Genomic DNA, 25,024 nt, shown 5'->3' with positions numbered 1-25,024 from the left:
ACAAGTTAGAATACTGTCCTTTCATTTCCAAGGTGTGTTTTTGTTTTTCCCCCTTTTTACTGTCACTTGAATAAAGTTGCAAGAACCAAGCTGTAGAGCTACGTTTATTCTTGTAGCACACTAGCATACTGAGGAGATGGTTTAATTAATGAAATTACTGAAATTTGTTAAACATTTTAAGACTGCCTTCACAATTTTCCTTTTGAGCTGTGGTTGGTCCTGTTTATAGGTACTTTATTCATCTCTGGGACCTGAATCATGAGGGCACTTGGGAGAGTAAAGGCACCTATGTTTATTACACTGATTTTGTCATGGAATTGAATCTTCTCTCAGTGGATCTAATGCATCACATTCACATGCTGGTAAGTTGTATTTAACTGCACATGACTCTCCGGATTTGGGGTAAACTGGTTAGCCATATTGGTTTATAGCTCAACAACATTGGGTTGCCGACAATCTTCCAAGATTCTGCTACTAAGTAAATGGTAGCGTTCTCTTTCCAATGGATGTGCTAAACATTAGTCGTGTTCAAGATAGTTCTGTTCATAATTCTGGAATTTGAATTGAACCTTAATGTTTTAGACTTGATTCCATGCCCATTCAAAACTGTGGAACTCTGCCTGGACTTTTACCATCCATTGCCAAGCATAAACAGGAAGCTCTCAATGGGCTATTCAGTAATTAGAGTGGCACATCACATTTTTTTTGAATGTAAGGAGTTTTTGGAATTAAAGAATAAAGGTCATGACTGTAAGCTGTTGATAAGAGTCCCAGAAAATACCCTGAGTTCCAGACAGCAGTTTTCACAGCCAGTACAGCAAATGAGATAACATGCAGGTCTTGCTCTATTCCTGAGAACTGAACATAGACGAAGCAATTGTCATATTGGGGATATACTGTATGACTATGCTAAAATAAAAATATAAGTCAATCAAAGGTAGTGTTTAGTTAAACTAGGGAATTTAGTTAAAGTAGGAATTTTAACTCAACCATTCAGATTCCTTTGCAAGGTACAACAAATCAAGTTCCTACATGTGAGAAGGTGCCTGCAGCAAAGCAAATCCATCCCTCTAGTCTTCTGAACACTTGTTTGTATGTGTGGAGCATCTATATGGTGTCATTTGTAACCTGAGTAGTAGCCTGCAGTAGCATTCTTATTTTTTCACCATGATTGAAAAAAGGTCAGAAAAGTAGACCATCTGAACACAATGAAATCATCATAAGAAGCATTGTTTAATCAATATACTGTATAATGCATATTAAAAGGGAAATCCTCCATCCACACGAGCAATGGCAGATCACCCATATCCATCCATAGTAAGTATCTTTACTTCAGTCAAACAATGTTCCAATCTTCCAACATCAAAATAGTTTGCACAAACATAATAATTATTGTTCATATTCTGCATGGAGGTTGGTGACCAGTGGTGTTCCGCAAGGATCTGTTCTGGGACCCCTCTTCTTTGTGATTTTTATAAATGACCTGGATGAAGAAGTAGAAAGAAGTAAGTTTGCTGATGGCACGAAGGTTGGGAGTGTTGTGGATAGTCTGGAGGATTGTCAGAGGTTACAGCAGGACATCGATAGGATGCAGAACTGGGCTGAGAAGTGGCAGATGGACTTCAACCCAGATAAGTGTGAAGTAGTTCATTTTGGGAGGTCCAATTTGAAGACAATGTAATGTAAATGGTAAGACTCTTGGCAGTGTGGAGGATCTGAGAGATCTTTGGGTCCGTGTTGATAGGACACTCAAAGCTGCTGCACAGATTGACAGTGTTGTTAAGAAAGCATATGGTGTGTTGGCATTCATCAACTGTGGAATTGAGTTCAAGAGCCGTGAGGTAATGTTACAGCTATATAAGACCTTGGTCAGACCCCACTTCGAGTGCTGTGTTCAGTTCTGGTCACCTTACTACAGGAAGAATGTGGATACTATAGAGAGAGTGCAGATGAGATTTTACAAGGATGTTGCCTGATTTGGAGGGCGTACCTTATGAGAATAGGTTGAATGTACTTGGCCTTTCCTCCTTGGAGGGACAGAGGATGAAAGGTGACCCAGTCAAGGTATATAAGATGATGAGGGGCATTGATCATGTGGATAGCCAGAGGCTTTTTTCCAGAGCTGAAATGGCTAACACGAGGGGGCATAGTTTTAGGGTGCTTGGAAATGTCAAGGGTAAGTTTTTCACACAGAGTGGTGTGTGCGTGGAATGCACTGCCAGCGGCGGTGGTGGAAGTGGATACAATAGGGTCTTTTAAGAACCCCTTAGATAAGTACTTGGAGCTTAGAAAAATAGAGGGCTATGTGCTAGGGAAATTGTAGGTTACATGGTGGGCACAACATTGTGAACTGAAGGGCCTGTAATGTGCTGTAAATTTCGATGTTCTAAACCTAACCTGTGTGTCTTTGAAATGGAGCATCTGAAGGAAATACATACAGTCACAAGGAGAACATAAAAACCCTGGGAATTGAACCCTGGGATCATGTAACATTGTGAATGTGTTCTTCGAAGTGCTTTCTCTTTGGGGTAGGTTGCTTTGCCATTTGGAGTCTGCCTTTTCACTTTTAATCCCAACACCGTCTGCCCACCAAGGGTTTTCCCACATTTGCAAATTAACTCTCAATAATTTCTGTAGTTATCGGTCTGACTCATTGTGGATTGTTGATCTCAGGTTGGGTAGGATTTTGAAATGGTACATTGATACTTTTGCCTGTTGGGAGGGGTTTTGGATAAAGGGACAAGACATTGATGGCTATGTAAAGCCACTTGCATTTCTTGGAACTGAATCTGCTAGTTGGATTTTAATATCCAAGCCGGTTATTTCAGGAGTGAAGTTTGTAAACACTTGCGTGAAATTCTCACAAAATATAATCCTTAATAGTACAATTAAGCGATGAGACAGGCACATGAACAGGCAGAGAAAGAAGGATACAGGCCATGTGCAGTTAGATGGGATTAATTCAGGGTCAGATGGGTTTGAAGGGTGTGTTTCTGGAAGGACCTGGTCCTGTGCTGTACTTGTGTATTTCTAAAACTGAGCACGATTGATTAAAGTTCTATTAACCAAAGATAGCAAGATAAAATGCATGGCTGACCAGGTGCTTAACTTCAATATTATGACACTCCAGTTTACTACTAACATCGGTTTAGAAACAGAGAGAACCTACAGCACAATACATACCCTTTGGCCCACAAAGCTGTGCCAAAAATGTCCTTACGTTAGAAATTACCTAGGATTACCCATAGCCCTCTATTTTTCTCAGCTCCATGCACCTATCCAGGAGTCTCTTAAAAGACCCTATCGTATCCGCCTCTACTGCCATCACCGGCAGCCCATTCCACTCATTCAACACTCTCTGCGTTTTAAAAAAAAAACAGCTTGCCCCTGACATCACCTCTGTACCTACTTCCAAGCACCTTAAAACTGTGCCCTCTCGTGCTAGCCATTTGAGCCCTGGGAAGAAGCCTCTGACTGTCCACACGATCAATGCATCTCATCATCTTATACACCTCTATCTGGTCACCTCTCAACATCCGTTGCTCCAAGGAGAAAAGGTTTGATTGTTATACAAGCTCTTAGACTTTAGGTAGAAGATCGTTCATTCACTGATTACAAAGCAAGCTCCAGAGAATGAAAAGCTTGCAGTCTCTGTATTCAAATAAATCAGTGGTTTTGAATGCATTTGATATAACTTGACTGTTTTAAAATAAACCTTGTTGGGCTTGGGATAGATCTGCAATGGTAATGCTATTGCAGGCAGTCCTTTCCCATCTTTTCCTTGTTAAGATTTTTTTTGTTTTGAAAGGTTTGCACTATTGTGTTCTTATTTGTAAATTAACTTAATTTTCTTGTCTGTAGTTGTTTGGAAATATTTGGCTGTCAATGGCGAGCCTGGTCATATTCATGCAGCTCCGCTATCTTTTCCATGAAGTCCAGCGTCGGCTGAAGCGTCATAAGAACTACTTGCGTGTGGTGGGCAACATGGAAGCAAGGTGAATATTTAACATTTTAATTAGAACTTGCCACATCATTAATGGCAAGGAAGAACACAATGATATTTAATAGGTTCATATTTAAAGTTTCATGCAACTATGCTGAGCTCATCAATTTCGCCAACTTTATCCCCAACTTCCACACTGCCTTTAAACTCACTTAGGCCATTCTCTCTCTGCCACCACCCCCTGCCTGACCTGCTGAGTTCCTCCAGCATTTTGGGTGTTACATTACACATCTTTTGTGGCGCGTGGCCAAGTGGTTAGGATATTGGACTAGGGACTGAAGGTCGTTCGTTCGAGTCTCGGCCTGGGCAGCGTGTGTGTCCTTGAGCAAGGCACTTAACCACACAATGCTCCAGTCCACCCAGCTGAGAATGGGTACTGACAAAAAATGCTGGGGGTTAACCTTCCGATAGACTGGCGTCCTATCCAGGAGTGGGGGTGGGGGGGTGGAGTCTCGTACTCTCAGTCGCTAACACCACAGAATTTGGCATAAGCACCAGCTTATGATGGGCCACAAGGCTTGTAACAGACTTTAATCTTTAATAACACATCTTCTCAAAGACTGGAAAGCACTCTTCATATATTTCCAAGGCAATCCAGAAAATTATTTTCAGTTGGTCTGAGTAAACTCTCTAGTGGACCTGGGTAACAGACCGTTAGATCAACTTATTGAGCAATATTATTCTTGATGAACTGTTCTGAGGCTAGAGTAGCACTGAGTGTCCTTAATGTTGCTCTGACTTGTTTGTTTTTTTAAAAAAAGAGTAATTTGGCGAATTTGAACTTTTCCAAATTTAACAAATATAGTGAGTGACATGCAGTAGCAACAATATTTAAATGTGATTTATAATATTAAGTGCATGAATCTTTAATTAACAGATTTGCAGCTGCCACTCCTGAGGAACTGGCTTCCAATGATGATGATTGTGCCATTTGCTGGGACTCTATGCAGTCTGCCCGCAAGCTCCCCTGTGGACATCTCTTCCACAAGTATGTGAAAGAATATTTATCATAGATTATACTGGATGATGTTTTAATCACAACAGAAATGCAAAAAGTTCTCTTGAGAAGCACTTCATTTTCATATTCTCAGTATTTTTTTCTTGAGCCCTCATATTTCACAAAAATTACAAAGTTGTTTGATTTGCTTGTACATTACAGCTACAGAAACCATAACATAATATGGCTCAAAAGATGATATGTGTTTACTTATGAGGAGAAGCTTTACTTCCTTTCTTCGTGGCGTTTAGCCAGCATTATATTTTGAAACATGTCTGTGTGTTCAGCTGTCAAGTATCCCATCTCTTCATTGTATTAATTGCTGCAGTTTAAAACCTATTAGTTTCCTGGGTGGCTTTTTAAATGGATCCTGTGTTTACGGAATTAGAGTAGCAGTGAACTGACTGAAACTGGGATTAATGTTATTTGGTGGAATGAAGCCAAGGGACAAGCTGAAATAGGCAAAGAACAATGTGGTTTTGTGAAAGACAAAGGTACAAGAAACGCAATATTGATGTTAAGGATACTATCAGAATGAGCTATTCAAGTGCAAAAAGATTTGTTTATTTGTTTTATCGACTACACAAAAGCATTTGATAAAGTGAAGCACAATAAGTTATTTGAAATATTACAGGAAACTCTAGATCTAGATTCGAAAGACCTCCGCCTAATCAGAAATCTGTACTGGGAACAAATTGCCGCTGTAAGGATAGATAGAGAAGTGAGTCAGTTTACGAAAATCAAGAGAGGCGTTAGACAAGGGTGTGTTTTCTCCCCTGATTTATTTAATATGTACAGTGAAACAATATTACTAAAAATAAGAGATCTTGGGAATCAAAGTTGGCAGTGAAAACATCAATAATTTCAGATATGCGGATGACACTGTGTTAATTGCAAGTACGGAGGAAGAACAACAAAACTTAATTGATACAATTGTTGAAGAAAGTGCAAAAATGGGTCTATCTATTAATTGCAAAAAGACAATGTATGGTGATATCCAAAAAGAAAGAGAATCCTATCTGCAGGCTGAGAATAAATGGGGAAGACATAAAACAAGTACAGAACTTTTGCTACTTAGGAAGCTGGGTGACATCAGATGGCAGGTGCGACTTGGACATAAAAAGAAGAATAGGGATGGCAAAACCTTTACGAGAATGAAGAGTATACTGACCAATACTAAACTAGGCATGACAACCCGCCTCAGAGTACTGAAATGTTATGTTTATTCAGTTATGTTATATGGCTCAGAATGTTGGACAATATTTAGTAACATGAAACGAATTGTAGCAGCAGAAATGTGGGTTTTGAGGAGGATGCAAAGAATATCATGGACAAAACGAATATCTGACGAGGATGTCATGAACAGAGCAAACACAAAAAGAGAAATAATGTATGAGATCATGAAAAGGCAACGTAACTTCATTGAACATGTGATTAGGAAAGAGGAGTACGGTAATTATGGGAAAGATTGAAGGGAAGAAAGCAAGAGGAAGACAAAGACAAATGATGATGGAGACAGCAGCCAGAGAATTGGAAATGAATACCAATGAATTGATCCACTTGACCCGAAACAGGAGTGTGTGGGCCATGGCAGTCAAAGCTCAAACTGGGCATGGCACTTGATGATGATGATGAAGCCAAGGACCCTTCTGTTTCACTGTTCAGTGACCTCTGTGCCTTGTGGCTACCTTGGGTTACTCTGAAAATGCCCTCATTTGAAAATGGCTTGGATTTTACTGGTTGGAGTGATTAATGTTTATTAATTATTAGAAGCTTGTTAATAATTTTGGGGTTACTGATCAATACATTGGTTAATTTTATAAAGGATATATTTTTATAGGAAGCAACAACTGATTTTGGCATCTGTCTGTATCACTAGTTCATGCCTTCGTTCCTGGCTTGAGCAGGACACCTCTTGTCCTACCTGCAGAATGTCACTCAACATCACTGAAGATGACCGTGTTGGCGAACCTCACCAACGAGACAACTTGGATGAGAACATAGGGCCTGTGCCAGTTGTAGATGGCAGGCCACATCTTAATCATCACAATCATTTCTTCCATTTTGATGGTAATCTGTGTGTGTTTTGTAATCATTTATTATGCTCTTGTATTTAGATTTTAAAATGTCTGCAAAAGTTATTAGTTTTTATCTCCTGAATTGCTACGTCCCATAAAAGTAGTATTTCATTCGCCAACTGTGAAGAAAAGTGAATCTTAAGGGGAGTCATGTGTGTCTTTTTTGTAGAAATTGGTAATTGATGGGAGCACCTGCTTCGCTAGAGGCAAGACTGATTCAATAAGAATCACATTTAATATCACCGGCATATGTCATGAAATTTGTTAACTTTACAGCAACAGTACAATGAAATACATGATAAATGTAGAGAAAAAGCTGAGTTACATTAAGTATATATTTGTCTATTAAATAGTTAAGTTAAAGTAAGTAGTGCAAAAAGAACAGAAATAAAGAAATAGTGAGGTGGTGTTCATGGGTTCAGTGTCAATTTAGAAATCTGATGGCAGAGGGAAAGAAGCTGTTCCTGAATCGCTGAGTGTGTGCCTTCAGGCTTCTGTACCTCCTTCCCGACGGTAACAATGTGAAGAGGGCACGTCTTGGGTGGTGGTGGGAATCCTTAGTGATCTGGAAATATTGAAAGATTAGTAGAAATTATGAATGATGCAGAGGAACAGCCAGGTACTTTTCAGATTATAAATAACTTGATATTATAGGCTGTGCCTCTTCCTGAATTGTCAACCAACGTAAATCATTACAGAGCTGTGGGAGCAGATAACGCTCCTCGATCCTTCCCAATTTGAATCATCTCTCTGAGAGAGTGATTTGAGATGCATCAGCTCTGTCTTTTCAGAAAGATTAAGACAATGTGATTTGAGTATTCTGATTTTAATTTGATGTATGTAGTTTTGGACAGATTATAGAACATCCTATCTTCATTTAAAATGAGACCCATGTCAGAATTATGCACGCATTTGGTTAATGTAACCTGTGACCAGACCAGATGTTGGTAATTGCCAGTAGCATTGGATTTAGAAACTGCCATTGAATGTGGATTGGTTTCAACACTTCACAAATATGGTTTACACAGATATGTATGCGTTTACAAAAAATAAACTGCAAGTTGTAACAAAAGCATTTTCAATCCCTCCCCAAACCATATTTTCCGGCTGTATATTTGTGTCACAGTGACTTTGTTGATCAATTTCTGCTGATCTTTGTTTCAAAATATGACTTTAAGCTCAATGCTACAATTTTCAATCATTACAGGATCTCGTATTGCTAGCTGGCTGCCTAGTTTCTCAGTGGAGGTGATGCATACAACAAATATCCTTGGCATCACACAGGCTAACAATTCTCAACTCAATGCTATGGTGAGTTTAGCAGGGGAATCCATGGTGCATTCTGTTTGTCTGTGTCTTTGTCTGTTAAGCAAACCAGTAATAACATAACCTGAGTTGCCAATATGGCTTGTAACAAAAAGCAGTTTTATTTAAGAACATCATTTAAATGCAGAGCCATAAAGTGCAGATTTTCCGTAAATGTATTTGTGTTCCTGAGTGTACCCCAGGGTTGTTTTCTTTAGCCACTCTCTATTTTAGGGGATAACAACTTAAAAATTAGACCTAAACAAGGCCTCCCTTTCTCTGCTCTCCATTTTAGTCAGAAAAGTGTCTTTCCATTTGCTGCCTACTCTTTCTCCATCATATAATGTAAACTTTTGGGTTTTGAATTGATACATGGTATTGAAAGAAAAGTATCAAGGGTCTCGGCCGGAAACGTCGACTGTACCTCTTCCTAGAGATGCTGCCTGGCCTGCTGTGTTCACCAGCAACTTTGATGTGTGTTGTTTATCTACTGAATTGGTCTATTTTGAATATAAATGTGCAAGTGTCTATACATAGAGGGGTGTCTTCCTGTCAGCCATTTATTCTATTTGAAATTTAGCTCCAACTGCTCCTTGAAGCTAACAGAAATGTAATATTTGTAGATCCTCCTGAAGTATCCTTAATTATTTAGTTTATTTCTCGAATATGTTTGCTGTAATTATATTGTTGGTCAACTAAATGGTGAAGTTTATATATTCACATTTGCAATTTTGTACTAATTTGTAGTGATCAATAGGGGATGAATTGATATGGGTTATAGAAACATAGAAACATAGAAAATAGGTGCAGGAGTAGGCCATTCGGCCCTTCGAGCCTGCACCGCCATTCAGTATGATCATGGCTGATCATCCAACTCAGAACCCTGTACCAGCCTTCCCTCCATACCCCCGATCCCTTTAGCCACAAGGGCCATATCTAACTGCCTCTTAACTATAGCCAATGAACTGGCGTCAACTGTTTCCTGTGGCAGAGAATTCCACAGATTCACCACTCTCTGTGTGAAGAAGTTTTTCCTAATCTCGGTCCAAAAAGGCTTCCCCTTTATCCTCAAACTGTGACCCCTCGTTCTGGACTTCCCCAACATTGGGAACAATCTTCCTGCATCTAGCCTGTCCAATCCGTTTAGTATTTTATACGTTTCAATCAGATCCCCCCTCCATCTTCTAAATTCCAACGAGTATAAGCCTAGTTCATCCAGTCTTTCATCATATGAAAGTCCTGCCATCCCAGAAATCAATCTAGTGAACTTCCTTTGTACTCTCTCTATGGCAAGGATGTCTTTCCTCAGATTAGGGGACCAAAACTGCACACAATACACCAGGTGTGGTCTCACCAAGGCCTTGTACAACTGCAGTAGTACCTCCCTGCTCCTGTACTCGAATCCTCTTGCTATAAATGCCAGCATACCATTCGCCTTTTTCACCACCTGCTGTACCTGCATGCCCACTTTCAATGACTGGTGTATAACGACACCCAGGTCTCGTTTCACCTCCCCTTTTCCTAATCGGCCACCATTCAGATAATAATCTGTTTTCCTGTTTTTGCCACCAAAGTGGATAACTTCACATTTATCCACATTAAATTGCATCTGCCATGAATTTGCCCACTCACCTAACCTATCCAAGTCACCCTGCATCCTCTTAGCATCCTCCTCACAGCTAGCGCTGCTGCCCAGCTTCGTGTCATCTGCAAACTTGGAGATTCTGCATTTAATTCCCTCATTCAAGTCATTAATATATATTGTAAACAACTGGGGTCCCAGCACTGAGCCTTGCGGTACCCCACTATCACTGCCTGCCATTCTAAAAAGGTCCCGTTTATTCCCACTCTTTGCTTCCTGTCTGCCAACCAATTCTCTATCCACATCAATACCTTACCCCCAATACCGTGTGCTTTAAGTTTGCACACTAATCTCCTATCCTATTTATATTGGAACAGTCAGATGAAGCCTACTAATTTTTGGCTTTAAAAACTGGCTTTGCATTTTTCCTATTGGCATGATTAATTAAAAATACAAAGTATAATTTCGTACTGTTCAAATTTTATTCATGGATGTATTTGTTTGGAACGGTACATTTTTGTTCCTCCTATGATAGGTTCATGTAGAATAAGACAAACTTGCACAGCATTTGGTGTAATCTTGCTTTCTTGTACCTCACAGGCTCATCAGATCCAGGAAATGTTTCCCCAAGTTCCATATCATCTCGTTCTCCAGGATCTGCAGCTAACACGTTCGATGGAAATCACCACTGATAACATACTTGAAGGGAGACTTCAAGTTCCCTTTCCCCAGCAGGTCAATGTTCCTTTTTGCTTAAGTATAGGGAAAATTGTGTTGAACACTGGTTTGACCTTAACTCAAATATTGTGGTCAATTCCAGTTGACAAATTATAGGAAGGATGTGAAGCCTTCGGAAGGCTTCTTTTTACAAGAAAGGTTCCTGGGATGTGGAACTAATATTACACAGAGATTTGACAAGTTAGGATTGCTTTCATTCAAGAAGGTTGAAAGGCGATTCAATACAAGTTAATGATTTGCTTGTAATTGTCATACCTACATTTGTTAGATGTAGGCACAGGTATGAAACAGGTTGGTAGTGTTACAGAGCATTGTGTAAGGGTATAGCATTATATCGATCGATCAGATGGAAAGATGGGTGGAACATAAGCAGAAGGAACTTAATGTCAAGTGTGAGGTGATGCATTTTATGAAATCAAATAGGGATAGGATGTGTACAGTAAATAGCAGGGTGCTAAGGAACATTGAGCAGAGGGACCTTGGGTTTCAAGCCCGTAATTCACTAAGTGGTAACACTGGGGTAATGAAGAGATTATATGGCATGCTTGCCTTGATAGATCAAGGTATAGAATATAAAAATTGGAAAGTTATGCTGCAACTTTACAAAACACTGATTAGACTGCACGTGGAGTAATGTCTACAGTTCTGTTTGAAACACGATATAAAGGATATGGCTGCGCAGGAGAGACTGCGGAGGACGTGGAGGATTACAAATACCTGCGGATACGAATTGACAATCAACTGGACTGGTCAAAGAACACTGAGGCTGTCTACAAGAAGGGTCAGAGCCATCTCTATTTCCTGAGGAGACTGAGGTCCTTTAACATCTGCCGGACTATGCTGAGGATGTTCTACAAGTCTGTGGTGGCCAGTACTATCATGTTTGCTTTTGTGTGCTGGGGCAGCAGGCTGAGGGTAGCAGACACCAACAGAATCAACAAACTCGTTCGTAAGGCCAGTGATGTTGTGGGGATGGAACTGGACTCTCTCACGGTGGTGTCTGAAAAGAGGATGCTGTCCAAGTTGCATGCCATCTTCGTCAATGTCTCCCATCCACTACATATTGTACTGGTTGGGCACAGGAGTACATTCAGCCAGACTCATTCCACCGAGATGCAACACAAAGCGTCATAGGAAGTCATTCCTGCCTGTGGCCATCAAACTTTACAACTCCTCCCTTGGAGGGTCAGACACCCTGAGCCAATACTGCCATTGTACAAGGCCTTGGTGAGACCACACCTGGAGTACTGTGTGCAGTTTTGGTTCCCTAATCTGAGGAAAGACATTCTTGCCATGGAGGGAGTACAAAGAAGGTTCACCAGATTGATTCCTGGGATGGCAGGACTTTCATATGATGAAAGACTGGATTGACTAGGTTTATACTTGTTGGAATTTAGAAGATTGAGGGGGGATCTGATTGAAACGTATAAAATCCTGAAAGGATTGGACAGGCTAGATGCAGGAAGATTGTTCTGGATGTTGGGGAAGTCCAGAACGAGGGCTCACAGGTTGAGGATAGAGGGGAAGCCTTTTAGGACCGAGATTAGGAAAAACTTCTTCACACAGAGAGTGGTGAATCTGTGGAATTCCCTCCACAGGAAACAGTTGAGGCCAGTTCATTGGCTATATTTAAGAGGGAGTTAGATATGGCCTTTGTGGCTAAAGGGATCAGGAGGTATGGAGAGAAGGCAGGTACAGACAGGGTTCTGAGTTGGATGATCAGCCATGATCATACTGAATGGCGGTGCAGGCTCGAAGGGCCGAATGGCCTACTCCTGCACCTATTTTCTATGTTTCTATGAACCTGTGGTGCGAGTCCTGAGGCCCTTGTACCTAAGGAAGTAGACGTACTGCCATGCTTTCTTTGCAATTGCACTTGTGATCTGTACCCAGGACAGGTCCTCCAAAATAATAACACCTAGGAATTTAAAGCTGCTAACCCTCTCCACCTCTGATCCTCCAATGAGGACTGGGTCAGGGACCTGGGTTCTCCTTCTCCTTGGTCCTGCTAACATTGAGTGAGAGGTTGTTATTATAACACCACTCAGCAAGATTTTCAATTTCCCTCCTATATGCTGATTCATCACCACCTTTGATTCGGCCTTCAACAGTGGTGTTATCAGCAAACTTGAATATGGTATTGGAGCTGTGCTTAGCCACACAGTCAAGTGTAAAGCCAGTAGAGCAGGGGACTAAGCACATAGCCTTTTGGTGCTGAAGATCATGCAGGAGATGTGGTTGCCAATCCAAACTGACTGGGATCTGCAAGTGAGGAAATTGAGAATCCGATTGCACAAGGAGGTATTGAGGCTAAGGTCTCGGTGCTTATTGAGAGGATGATGGCATTGAATGCTCAGCTATAGTCGATAAAGAGCATTCTGATGTATGCATCCTTGCTATCCAGATGTTCCAGGCTTGAATGAAGAGCTAATGAGATGGCATCTACTGTGGACCTGTTGTTCTAGAAGGGAAATTGGAGTGGATTTAGGTCTCGTTTCAGGCAGGAATTGATGTGTTTCATCACCAACCTCTCAAAGCACTTCATCACTGTGGATATAAGTGCTCCTGGGTGATAATCATTGAGGCAGGTCACCACTCTGTTCTTGGGTCCCGGTATAATTGAAGCCTGGTTGAAATCTGTAATGTGTTGTCTGCAGTTGTGGTCAAGCAGATTTCATATGGTCTTCAAGAAAGCATTGTATTTAGTTTGTGATTTATTTATCACATGTACATCAAAACATAGTGAAATGTGCCATTTGCATTAACATACTATATAAATGTGCAATGAAAGATTTGTGGCATTAGAGGAGATGATGGTGGAAGCAGAGTTGTTATGGTAAAGGGCGGGCATGGAAGAGATGGATCAAGTGGTGTCCTGCGCCATAAGCGTTCTTGTGTCTAAGATTAATTAAATCTAATATCTATTATTCCTATCTCTGCTCTCTTCAACAGCGACAAGATAGTAGACCAGCATTAAATGGTACAGTTTTGGATGAGGACAATGGTAATCCAGCTGATTCAAGTAGTGAACAGCAGGTAATTCATATTCCATGATATAATTTGATTATCCATCTTGTGGAATATTGCTGTACTGCAGGTGGAATCTACACTAATTGCATCTTGTTTAGGTATTTAAAAAGCTCTTACTTGATAAGTAGGACCTTACTGTCCTTGAGTTTTTTTTTATATTTAATATATACATCCTCCTTGTGCAAAAAAACTGTTGCTCAGTTCTGCTTGAATGAACTTTTCACCATAGGTAGTGGTCTCATTGTGGAGTTTAGTCCTTCATCTTGGTGTTTCAAACATCCAGAAAGTTAACTTCCACCCTAAATTTTGTAACCGAGCAATTCCAGTCAGACAGCCTTGATTGTTAAAGGAGGGTTCACTTTTGTCTAAGTCAGGTGAGTCATCAGTTTTCAACGGAAAGTCAGATACAGGTTTCCCCCGCCATCTGAAGGTAGAGCGTTCCTATGAAACGGTTCGTAAGCCGGAATGTCGTAAAGCAAAGAAGCAATTACCATTTATTTATATGGGAAAATTTTGTGAGCATTCGCAGACCCAAAAATAACCTACCAAATCATGCCAAATAACATATAAAACCTAAAATAACAGTAACATCTAGTAAAAGCAGGAATGATATGATCAATACACAGCTTATAAAGTAGAAATACTTTTCCACAATAATTGCCTGAACTGTTCTCCACAGCGAAAATATCACGCAAGCACCATCGGCAAAAGCACTGTGCAAGAGCTCTCCAGTAACCTTTAAGCTATGAAGCTGCCAAATCATACCAAATAACATGTAAAAATACACAGCCGATATAAAGTAGAAATAATGTATGTACAGTGTAGTATCACTTACGAGAATTGGGAAAGCGCGGAGCACACTGATGGTGGTGTGTCAGGCTGAGTCAGAGGTTGGGGTGGTGCAGTGGCCCCCACCCTCCAGGCAGCGACCGATACCGATCTGCGAAGAACACAACGGTAGCCGGGAGGCATCCAGAACATCTTTTAAGAAAAAAGCCAAAATAAACATGCTAATTAATTAGCACGTAATTGTCGGCCCAGATCAGTGCCGATTGCATCGCCTCTGAGCTGGGTCAACAATTACGTGTTGGGCGGCACCTGATTAGCATGTTTATTTCGGCTTTTTTCTTAAAGATGTGCTGTGTGCCTCCTGGCTACTGCTGCATTCTCCGCGAATCGGTATCTGTCCGCGGCCTGGGTTTTGGGGTGGTGGGACGCTGGGATGTCAACTCGTCGTCTGTTTCCATTAGAGCAGGCAGCTCATCTTCTCCTATGACTGCCCACCTCAAGGTCGAGGTTCGTCGTCTGCTGTGTCTGATGTGGAAGGCTTGCTTGACTGCTGAGCCTCGCGCATTTTTCTATCATACAGTTCTTTATAAGCACTCAAACCATCCTGCAAGTATCCCCCAAACCGACATACCCCTTCATAATTAAAGTCGTACTTTATCAGTACTCATTCAGTTTCCATTGTTATCCTTTCCTCTTCCAATTGCATCAGCTCTTCATCTATCAGTTCTTGGTCATGGGATGCTAAAACCTCTTCAACATCATCTTTGTCAGCTTCCTCAAGCCAAACTCTCTTAGTCCTTACTTCGTTCACCACAATCAAAACGCTTAATTATGTCTAGTTTTATGCTGTGTAACACCCTTACGAGCTCTTTCAGGCTTTTCTGATACCATAGAACTCATCTTGCTAACGGCTGCTCACAGGCACGTGTTTAAGCAGTGCCGCCGAGAATGCCGTTCTGAATCCGGGGGAGAGCGGCTGCTCGGGGCGCGCGCTGATTTTTTTCGCACACTGCTTTTTTCGTAACAGTGAAAACACCTTCTGTTGGCGAAAACAGGGTACTAGTGTAGGTCTTTTGTAACAGTGAGGTTTTGTAAAGTGAACGTTCGAAAAGCGGGGGACACCAGTAATCTGGTTATTTTCGTATTTTTTTGTGTGGTAATTGCAATACACAAAACGGTTGTAGCATTTTTCACATTGGTGACTAAAAAAAAGGCGCAATTTTTTTTATATTTGTGTCTCCCTTCCAAGATTTTAAAATCATCATTTAGGAATTGTGACATTTAATACTGTATGTGCAAAATTTTCCCAAACCAAATATTTGGAAAAAAAACTTTTTTGGGCCCCACTGTAAACTTCTATTTCTCAGTCCCCATATTTCTCTAGTAATTAAGTCAGGCTGCTTATACGCTTGTTGTGTGTGACCAAGATGAACTTCAAACCACTAATCACAGAATGAGGGGAGATTTGATAGAGGTATATAAAATTATGGGTATAGATAGAGTGAATGCAAGCAGATTTTTTCCACTGAGGCAAGGGGAGAAAAAAACCAGAGGACATGGGTTAAGGGTGAGTGGGGAAAAGTTTAAAGGGAACATTAGGGGGGCTTCTTCACACAGAGAGTGGTGGGAGTTTGGAATGAGCTGCCAGACGAGATGGTAAATGCGGGTTCTTTTTTAACATTTAAGAATAAATTGGACAGATACATGGATGGGAGGTGTATGGAGGGATATGGTCCGTGTGCAGGTCAGTGGGACTAGGCAGAAAATGGTTCGGCAGAGCCAAGAAGGGCCAAAAAGCCTGTTTCTGTGCTGTAGTTTTTCTATGTTTTCTAATCGTTGATATGGCAAACTCTACCTGTTTCCATTTCTGTGAAATCTGTCTCTGTCACTGCCTTTGCTTATTTTCTGAAACATACATTTATGCACATGACTTTGTGACTTTTGAATTTGGACGCTAGATACCATGGAAGATCCAGTTCATTTTGCGCCTCATTTTCCCAGCTGTTGTTGCCAGTAAATTCTTCATGATAATGTACCAATTCACTTGGACTTCTCCCTATACGGGAACCCAGAGAAAGTTTTACCTGGAGTAAGTCTGTGATCCCAATTATTTTGGAGATTTGTACATTGTCAAAGTTAAACTTAATTGTTTTTTAATTGAAAATAGTTTTGAATGTTGGGCATTTCAGAAACACCAACTATTTATCTGACAAAGCTGTCAAAGTTTGTTTCTGAATATCCAAAAGTGCTGGGCAGCAAGATTAGTTTTCTGGATGCAGAGAAGTTAACTGTAATATCTATGTAGACTAAATGCTGGTAGTGAATCTCGCTCGCTGAATTATGGGTTAATATGCACTCATTATTTTTTGTTGCCTTTCTGAATACTCAGAATGGATTCATAACATTTCATCAATCTCAACAAATTCTTTCAGTAAGAATATAGTTGAGGATAGTACAATAGGTACAATGGCCCAGACTTTGCTGAGTGGCCTGCTGCCACCACTTGCTGCTGGTGTTTCCTATTCTCCTGAACTTGCCGTTGCCAGATCAAAACGGCTTATTTACCTGAATTCTCTTAGAAGCTGAAGCAATACCAGAGCCTCAAATTTAGTAACTTGGTGATGTGGGCCGGAACAAGTAATTGTGAAAATATTATCAGCAAAACCCTGTCCTGCCAAAGCTGTTTGGTGTCTTCATTGCTTCACATTCTGATGTCCAGAAGTACTTAAAGTAAAAATTATTCAACTTTGTCTTTTAATAGAAACATAGAAAATAGGTGCAGGAGTAGGCCATCGGCCCTTCGAGGCTGCACCGCCATTCAGTATGATCATGGCTGATCATCCAACTCGGAACCCTGTACCAGCCTTCCCTCCATACCCCCTGATCCCTTTAGCCACAAGGGCCATATCTAACTCTCTCTTAAATATAGCCAATGAACTGGCCTCAACTGTTTCCTGTGGCAGGGAATTCCACAGATTTACCACTCTCTGTGTGAAGAAGTTTTTCCTAAGCTCAGTCCTAAAAGGCTTCCCCTTTATCCTCAAACTGTGACACCTCATTCTGGACTTCCCCAACATCGGGAACAATCTTCCTGCATCTAGCCTGTCTAATCCCTTCAGGATTTTATACGTTTCAATCAGATCCCCCCTCAATCTTCTAAATTCCAACGAGTACAAGCCCAGTTCATCCAGTCTTTCATCATATGAAAGTCCTGCCATCCCAGGAATCAATCTGGTGAACCTTCTTTGTACTCTCTCTATGGCAAGGATGTCTTTCCTCAGATTAGGGGACCAAAACTGCACACAATACTCCAGGTGTGGTCTCACCAAGGCCATGTACAACTGCAGTAGTACCTCCCTGCTCCTGTACTCGAATCCTCTCGCTATAAATGCCAGCATACCATTCACCTTTTTCACCGTCTGCTGTACCTGCATGCCCACTTTCAATGACTGATGTATAATGACACCCAGGTCTCGTTGCATCTCATCTTTTCCTAATCGGCCACCATTCAGATAATAATCTGTTTTCCTGTTTTTACCACCAAAGTGGATAACTTCACATTTATCCACATTAAATTGCATCTGCCATGAATTTGCCCACTCACCTAACCTATCCAAGTCACCCTGCATCCTCTTAGCATCCTCCTCACAGCTAACACTGCCGCCCAGCTTCGTGTCATCCGCAAACTTGGAGATGCTGCATTTAATTCCCTCATCCAAGTCAATAATATATATTGTAAACAACTGGGGTCCCAGCACTGAGCCTTGCGGTACCCCACTAGTCACTGCCTGCTATTCTGAAAAGGTCCCGTTTATTCCCACTCTTTGCTTTCTGTCTGCCAACCAATTCTCTATCCACATCAATACCTTACCCCCAATACCGTGTGCTTTAAGTTGGGACCTTGTCAAAAGCCTTTTGAAAAATTAAAAAATAAAACAATTAAAACATACTTTCAAATTGTCATATCTGTTTTAATATTTCCAATAAAAATTTGCTTTATGCTTTGTTCATCAAAACTGTGAAATTCCTCAGCCTTGCAGGATCTGAGGTTTTAAATGCAAGAGGTTCTGTGTGGACCATGTTCACTCCAGCAATGGAGCACAGTTGTAACATTGCTGGCAAAGCTCAGCCAGTAAGTTTGGGATTTATGCACGTCTGTGATACCAAAACTCAAAAACAATATACTTGGGTTACCAAGAAGACTTGCAGGCTACTGGATGGTGCTGTTATGTATATTGGAATATAAGGAATTTAAAAGCAAACAGACAAAATAAATAATATACTGGTCTCGAAACAGTGCAGGTGTTGGTAACTTAGTGGCAAATGCAAGGATGTGTCCCACGTTGAAGCTGAGAATTTTTTTTATAGATTATGAGGACACGCAGTCCTCTTTTATTGTCATTAAGTAATGCATACATTAAGAAATGATACAATGTTTTTCCAGAATGATATCACAGAAACACATGACAAACCGACTTTAAAAACTGATAAAAACCACATAATTGTAACATATAGTTACAACAGTGCAAAGCAATACCGTAATTTTATAAGAACAGACCATGGGCATGGTAAAAGTCTCAAAGTCTCTCGAAAGTCCCATCATCTCACGCATTCAGTGAACCTCCAGCGCTGCAAACTTGCCGATGCAGCATCCTGGAAGCATCCGACCACAGTCCGACTCCGAGTCAGTCGGAAAACTCCGAGCCTCCGACCAGATCTCCGACACCGAGCACCATCTCTGCCGATCGCTTCGACCCCAGCCCCAGTAACAGGCAGTAGGCAAAGCCGAGGATCTGGGGCCTTCCCCTCCGGAGATTCTCGATCGCACAGTAGCAGCGGCAGCGAAGTGGGCATTTCAGAAGTTTCTCCAGGTGTTCCTCCGTGCTTCTCATGGCTGTCTCCATCAAATCAGGATTGTGTACGGCCCCCTAGTTAACACATATCGATATCATTCGGAACGGCCGCGCGCGCTGTGTCGTGCCGCCATCTTCTCCTCACTTATGCCCTTGGCTTATTTTGAAATCTGCAGATTACAGTAAATTGGAAAGAATCTGTAGGTTTGACAAATCCTGAGGAAGACAAAATACAAGGTGGGCATATAATTATAGTCTTGCAAGTTGCTATGTTTTTGGCAGTAATGCTGGTATACAATTAGAAGTGTTGGCAGGTGTGGCATTTGGGAACACAGCCACACAAATTATTAAATGTTTATGGCCTTTGTAAAGGGGAGAAGTAAAATCTGACACTGGGCTGCGTTTCTCAATGGGTGAAAATGAAGAAGAAATGTTAACATCCTGGCTAGACTAAGTTTTGTATTCTGTGACGGTTAATCTACATGAATTGAGGTTAATGCTATTGGGAAGACTTAAATAGGCTGAAGTTTTTTTTTAAAATGCAGGAGACTTCGAATGTTCTGGAGATTTTTGCAGAAGTGTTTGATAAGCTAGATGCAAAAATATTGCCACTCAGGAGACAAGTTACAGCTCTCATCATGGTTCTATTTCTTACTGTTGCTTTCTTTTTTTTTTCATGACCCAATGACTTCTTCATTAATATTATTTTCATCTTTTAAACTGCTAGTTTCATAAAGCTATCTTTCCATTGAGCAGTCTTATCTCTGGAATAATTGGAAATGTTGCTTGCTTCATGTAATTAAAAAAAATTAAATATAAAGTTTACAGTCTGTTTCATTTAAATTTTTTTAGATTTATGAGGACACTCAGTCCTCATTTATTGTCATTTAGAAATGCATGCATTAAAAAATGATGCAACGTTCCTCGAGAGTGATATCACAGAAACACAGGACAAACCAAGATTAAAACTGACAAAACCACATAATTATAACATATAGTTACAACAGTGCAAAGCAATACCGTAATTTGATAAAGAGCAGACCATGGGCATGGTAAAAAAAAAGTCTCAAAGTTTCGATAGCCTCATCATCTCACGCAGACAGTAGAAGGGAGAAACTCTGCCTGCCATGAACCTCCAAGCGCCGCAAACTTGCCAACGCAGCACCATTGGAAGCACCCGACCACAGCGGACTCTGAGTCCGTTCAAAAACTTCGAGCCTCCAACCAGCCCTCCGACACCGAGCGCCATCCTCTGCCAAGCGCTTCGACCCCGCCCCGGCCGCCGAGCAACAAGCAAAGCTGAGGACTCAGGGCCTTTCCCTCTGGAGATTCTGGATCACACTGTAGCAGCGGCAGCGAAACAGGCATTTCAGAAGTTTCACCAGAAGTTCCTCCGTGCCCTCACGTCTGCCTCCATCAAATCAGGATTGTGCACGGCACCCTACTTGACAAATAACAGATATCACCACCGGAGTGGTCACTGTGAGCTGCGTTGCACTGCCATCTTCTCCTCCCACCCTTCTCAGTCAAGATTCAGGTTTATTTATCGTGTACATTGAAACATACTGTGAAATGAATACATCGTTTGCATTAACGACACACCCGAGGGTGTGCTGGGAGCAGTCTGCAACTGTTGCCACATAGTCTAGCACCACCTAGTACCAGCAAATGTTAACTTTCTATGGAAAAGGCAATGAAAATATTTCCCTTTTGCAGTTCCCAAATTTTAGGTGTTGTAATAAATTACTTAGATGCATTATAAAGTGGCAGGTTTTTGATTGTTTTCTTTCAAGTTTGTGATTATTTTCATTAAATCATCCAAATGCAGTTCAATTAGTTTAGGTTCTAAAGTTTAGAAATTACCATATTCCATGAAATGAGAAAGTGAAACTCTTTAAAGCTGAAAATCATTGCTAAAATTAGATTGATACCCTTCAGAAGGATTACATTAACTCTTATAGATTGCTTTTTATTTCCTTCATTCCTTGATGGAGATGCTCTAGTCTTTGCATCTTTATTAACAAGTAACTGCAAATCTGATTATTTATCTCATAATGCAAGAAAGATTCTTAAAACCAACTTGTTAATATTTCTTTCTACTGGAATGAGTAAATTAAAACTTTAAATTAATTAAATTAAATTAGTTGCTACAGCATTAGGTGTTGAGTTAAAAGGTTTGAGCTTCTAAGAAGGTGTACCTATTGAGTCTGTATAAATGCCTAAACAATATGCCTTTGTATCTTCAGCCTGAGCATCCAGCCCTTGAACCTACCCACAGTTTGGAAGAGACATTTGCAACCAGAACTGCACTGGTCGATGTTCCAGCTGAGGACTTTGAAGCACGGGGAAGTCGCTTTTCAAAGTCAACAGATGAGAGACAACAAATGTTAGTGCAGCGCAAAGAGGAATTACTTCTTCAAGCACGGAGGTAGGCTGAGGATTGGTAAAGAGCTTTCATTTAGGATTCGCTAATCAATAGGGCATGAATAGACTGGGCTTCCTATTTTTGAGGAAAGACCATCAAGTTAAACATTAATTCTGTTTCACACTACACAAATGCTGCCTATGCTGATGATTTTTTGCAGATATCTTTTGTTGTATTTCAGATTTGTAGCATTTTATTTCTGAACTCTAAAATTTGCTTAGAGCCTTGAATATGGGTGACAAAAGATTGAGAATTGCTAAACTATAATTATTTGACAAAGTTACTGCATATATTTCAGTAAAAATTAATGAAACTGATAGCTACGTAAAGGAATAAACGGGATTTCAAAATCAACATTACTATCATCTGATGGGAGAAAATGTAAAAATTGAAGGGCCCATTAAACACAACAGAAAATGAATGAGAAAATGGCATGCATTTTGAATAATTTGTCAGGCCTTTAAAGTGGAGGCACAAAGCTGCATGCCTGATATCTTGAGGAAATACCAAATCAGGAAGTTGCCAAAATTGATATGAGGAAAGTAGTGGCAAAGAAGAAAATACTGACAGTAAGAATTAATGACACATTCTCAGGACCTAGGTTTGTCCCACTCAGGGCTTTAAATGTCCTTATTTACTTTTATTGAGTAAAATTCTTTTCAGGAAGTGGGGTCTACAACTAAAAATGTACTTGAAAGCTTTGACTGTTTTTGGTTAATCAGAGGGGGAGCAGGGTATGGGAGTTTGGACTTTCTTTTCTATTAATCTATTGATGTAACACCATCCCCTTTATACCTAAGTAGCTTCTCCATAAATGCATGGATGCTATTCAGTTCAAAGAATGCAATCAAGCTACATTCTCACCCAGCCCTGGCCACATCAACCCCTCCACTCTGAGCCTATTGACCCTCCTCTACTCCTCACATGCACACACACCCGATACAGCCATATGTGCTTGAGTATGTGGTTTATCAGTATGGAAAGACTCACAGGGAGGGAAAGATGAAAAAAGAACAAGTTTATAACAATGTGAACATTTTATTCTCTCTCAGACGATATGCAAGTAGAAGCCAGAATGAAGCAGACAGTTTATCAAATGATGACGCATCCTCTGGATCATCATTGAACAGTATTTCTTTACGGCGCAAAGCCGAACGACGACACCTGCAACAACAGCAGAACTCTGGTTTTGATGATGCAAGACTGAGAACCTGGAATCTTGACACTTCCTGAATTGCTTGTTTGCCTCTACTTCGCTTGCAACAGTAAGAGCAGGACAAGCATCATCCCAAACCACTCTGCAAAGTCAAGCCATTGAGCTGGGACGTTGTACTGTCACATATATATACTGTAGCTGCACGAAAGGAGCCAGCGTTAACAGTATTTGGGGTGGGAAGTGGCATGGGTGATTTTTATATATATACAGCTTTTGTGGAAACAATAAATGGCTTTGTACCTGCAAAAGAGAAACTTAAATAGCTACAAGTGTCCGGAAGCTATCTAAACTCAAAGGAAATATACATAGTATACAGGTTTGTTGTGTTGGACTGTGAAAGGCCACCTAGTTCTCTTGAACTCATTGGGCAGTGCAAGATGGTTCTTTTGGAATTAGTCAACTAAGCTGCCATGTAGTGCTGCTTGATGGTAATGTTGGTCATTTTTTTTCCATCATACAAGAAACTGAACAATTTTACACATTTCTCACCAGTCCCTCATTCTACCTTTTTTTTCCAGATTATATTATATTGCCTTTGCTACTTCGATGGCTTCCCTGTCTGTATAGAACTTAATTCTGTTAAGTTTTATTTGAATCCTTAATTGTCTTGTTTCAAATTGCTCCAGGTAAACTGAATTGTACTGTCATCATTCATTAACTCCAAATAGTTCATGTCAGGTATGATATGGTAGTTTCAGCTTGTATAATTGGCATTAGAGTGGATTGATATTTTGCTGCCTGATGGGTTGCTGCTACTTCTGGAAAAGTAGTGTGGAGATTTGAAATGATGTGATGGAAAGTTACAAAGTGACATTCCATATTTAAGATTTTAAGCCAAAAATGTTTTAATAGGTTTGAACAATTTCAGTCCTACTTCCCAGAACTTGTTACTTTAAGCACATGCGATGCACCATCTTCTATAACAATATTTTTCTCTCATCAGTTTGACATGAAAGTTTAAGAACTGTGTGTAATATAGAAGTAACATGTGAAAGGCCTCGAGAGCCTTCATTCTGTCCTTTCAGGATGTATCTGGTGTCCAGAAAATTTGGCTATCCGAATCTCCATTCATAGTTCTAAAACTTTTTGAGGTGGTTAGACATGTTTTATCCAGCTCTATGGTGTTTTATGCATGATTTGTATTGCATGTTCACTTTTGCATTTAGCATAATGTCTAGAATTGGCCACATGCAAATTACAGATTTATTTAATATTCTGTTCCCCAACTTTTGAATGTGCTGATTTTCACAATTTTATGCAATATTTCAAGTAACTAATACTGACCTAAGTTGAACTGAGCATTTCAGTGTAGACAGTTGGGTAACATAATAGGCGACTGTATACTGAAAAACAACATGAAACAACAGTTGTTGGTTCCTGTTTTGACTATTGTTTGGATGTTTTACCACAATCACTGCAGCAGTGACAAACGTGTTTCAGCACAACATCTTTTTTCCAAAAACCTTTTTTGGGAAGAGAAAATAAAAGAATAAATCCTAGTTTCTGTTTCTGTTCTTTATAATTGAAATAGCATCCTAGTTAATTAGTTCAACAACCAATAATACATAAAATTTGAAATTGATTTTAATTTTTCTCCATCATACTCAAAGGAACAGTAGTTTTACTTCCAGATTCTGCACAAAACAATGATTAGGCAGGAATGCAACTGCTTGCTGTTGAGCTTCTGTAGATAAATTTTGGGAGGGAAGATCTTCAAATATCAGTGCACAATTGTTACTTTCTTACTTTCAGAACTCAACTGCTGTAAGTTGAAATAGGAACTCCTTTTAAGGAAGAATCTATTGAATCCTAAATGTACCAAACTGAAGAATGAGTGAATGTGTAGGAATTTGTAAAATGCCTTGTGACGCTTTACTCTGGGAGGATTTGACTGTAGTTTGTTTTGCATATTAAGCACTATTACCACTTTTTCATTTTTTACAAATATTTAAATAAAATGCATTTTTGGTTTGCTCAAAATGAATATTGTTAGAATCCTTTTTGCCTT

General features: G+C 40.3%; 1 protein-coding gene across 1 annotated transcript in view; it reads left to right on the top strand.

Moving 5' to 3' along the window:
* Positions 1-25,008, top strand: part of amfra (autocrine motility factor receptor a) — a 71,757-nt gene extending 46,749 nt beyond the window's left edge. Inside the window, exons 6-14 of the mRNA XM_063066685.1 lie at positions 230-362; positions 3,862-3,995; positions 4,881-4,991; positions 6,880-7,070; positions 8,286-8,389; positions 10,566-10,700; positions 13,656-13,739; positions 21,622-21,803; positions 22,853-25,008. Of these exons, the coding sequence (XP_062922755.1) occupies positions 230-362; positions 3,862-3,995; positions 4,881-4,991; positions 6,880-7,070; positions 8,286-8,389; positions 10,566-10,700; positions 13,656-13,739; positions 21,622-21,803; positions 22,853-23,033 (1,255 nt within the window). The 3' untranslated portion in view covers positions 23,034-25,008. The remainder of the gene's footprint in view (positions 1-229; positions 363-3,861; positions 3,996-4,880; positions 4,992-6,879; positions 7,071-8,285; positions 8,390-10,565; positions 10,701-13,655; positions 13,740-21,621; positions 21,804-22,852) is intronic.
* The last annotated feature ends 16 nt before the right edge of the window (positions 25,009-25,024 follow it).

This window comes from Mobula hypostoma, chromosome 14, assembly GCF_963921235.1.
Source record: "Mobula hypostoma chromosome 14, sMobHyp1.1, whole genome shotgun sequence".
NCBI lineage: Eukaryota > Metazoa > Chordata > Chondrichthyes > Myliobatiformes > Myliobatidae > Mobula > Mobula hypostoma.
Note: the sequence above shows the minus strand (reverse complement) of the source record. Positions and strands in the feature narration are given on the sequence as shown.